The sequence below is a fragment of the Chaetura pelagica genome, unplaced genomic scaffold (genome assembly GCF_000747805.2).
Source record: "Chaetura pelagica isolate M959 unplaced genomic scaffold, ChaPel_1.0 scaffold992, whole genome shotgun sequence".
NCBI lineage: Eukaryota > Metazoa > Chordata > Aves > Apodiformes > Apodidae > Chaetura > Chaetura pelagica.
Genome location: NW_009952357.1, coordinates 151,639 through 153,313, shown reverse-complemented (window position 1 = coordinate 153,313; position 1,675 = coordinate 151,639). Strand labels below are relative to the sequence as shown.

The 1,675-nt window shown below is 65.1% G+C and overlaps 1 protein-coding gene across 1 annotated transcript in view; it reads left to right on the top strand.

The window, feature by feature from the left end:
• The window catches only part of PLEC (plectin), a gene marked incomplete at its 5' end in the record, with an annotated part of 79,923 nt that overhangs the window by 45,737 nt on the left and 32,511 nt on the right, over positions 1–1,675 (top strand). Inside the window, 3 exon segments of the mRNA XM_010007863.1 lie at positions 330–571; positions 1,119–1,238; positions 1,319–1,374. Of these exon segments, the coding sequence (XP_010006165.1) occupies positions 330–571; positions 1,119–1,238; positions 1,319–1,374 (418 nt within the window).

The window sequence follows — 1,675 nt, the reverse complement described above, 5'->3', positions numbered from 1 at the left end:
TGCCACTGGCACCAGTGACCATGGCATGGGGACCAGGGGGGTGAATGAGCACAGGGTGCTGCCCACGGCTGTGCCCGCACCCAGGGGACCCCAGGTGTCCTCGGGGGTCTCCATCCCCACCGCTGCCCTCGGGGGGGGCTCTGTCCCCATCGGTGTCACACACAGGGGGATGTAGCATCCCCTGGGATGGGGGTGAGGGGCACGGTGGGACAGTGCAGAGGGTTGGGACCGGGAATTCCGTCTCTGGAGGGACATGGGGGACAGCGGGGAGGGGGGTGAGTGTGTGGCAGGTCCCTGTCCCCGTCCCCTGACGCCGGGTGGTGCCGCAGGGGAGGAAGCGCGGCTGGCGCAGGAGAAGCTGGAGGCGCTGCGGGTGCGGTACCTGCTGCTGGGCCAGGGCAGCGCCGACGCTCGGCACCGCCTGGGACAGACCCTGGAGGCTTCGTCCCGCCTGGGCACTGCCCAGGAGGACCTGGCGTTGTGGCTGAGCCGCCTGGAGCAGGAGCTGGCCTCTGGGGACAGTCACACCGGAGGCCAGGAGCCGTCCCTCAGCGACAGCGACAGGGAGAAGGTGCGGGATGGGCTGGGGGCTGTGGAGTGGGAGGCGCCAGGAGGTCCCAGGGGGCGGTGTCAGAGTTGTTCTGGTTGGAAAAGAGATTGAAGGTCATCAAATCTAATTGTTAAATTCTGATTGTTGAAGTCTAATCATTGAAAGGGCTTGGAGCACCCTGGTCTGGTGAGAGGTGTCCTTGCCCATGCCAGGGTTGGAACTAGATGATATTTAAAGTCCCTTCCAACCCAAACCATTCTATGATTCTATGAAAGGCTCTAGCTGGAAGGGACCTTGAGGACCATCTTGTTCCAGCTCCCCTGCATGGGGGTTCCAGCCCCCCTGCCCAGTCTGCCCATAGAAGTGGTGGGTTCCCCAACCCTGGACACCTTCAGGCCTCAGCTTGGCAGGATGCTGGGCCAGCTCATCTAAACTGTGTTCCCACCTAGGAAGGTTGGGGCAAGTGACCCTTGAGATGCCTCCAACCTGGTGTTCTGTGGTCCCAAGGGGGTGCACGGGGGGTGCACAGGGGGGGTGTTGCTGCTGACGGCTCCACTCTTGGCCGCAGTTCCAGCAGATCCTGGAGCTCCAGCTCTCCCGCTTGGCCGGGCTGGACCAGCGTCTGGAGGAGATTGGCGAGGTCCAGCTGGACACCCAGGCTCTCTGCTCCCAGCTCTCCCAGCAGAAGGTGGGTCCTGCCCCCCCTGCCGCCCCCAGGGACAGTGGCCCCATGTCCCTGCTCTGCCCTGACCCCCGTGTCTCTTGCAGCTGCTCTCGGCCGAGGCGCTGCTGCAGCGGGGGCTGGTGGAGCGGCTGCTGCGGCTGTGGGAGCTGCTGCTGGAGCCCCTGCGACTGCAGCTGCAGGTGAGCTGGGAGAAGCTGCTGTGTCCCCCGCCCCAGGACACCTCACTGACCCCCTGTCCGCCCTGGTGACCCCTCATCCCCAGCACATGGTGCAGGGGGTGTAATGCCACCCTGCCCCTGTCCCCCATGCTGACCTCCCATTCTTCCTGTGACCCCTCTGTCCCCAGCCCACGGTGCAGGGCAGGGTGCTCCTGTCCCCACTTCCCCGACCCCCTGTTTCCCCCTGACTCCTGTTCCCTCCTGATCCCCTCTTCTCCCCCC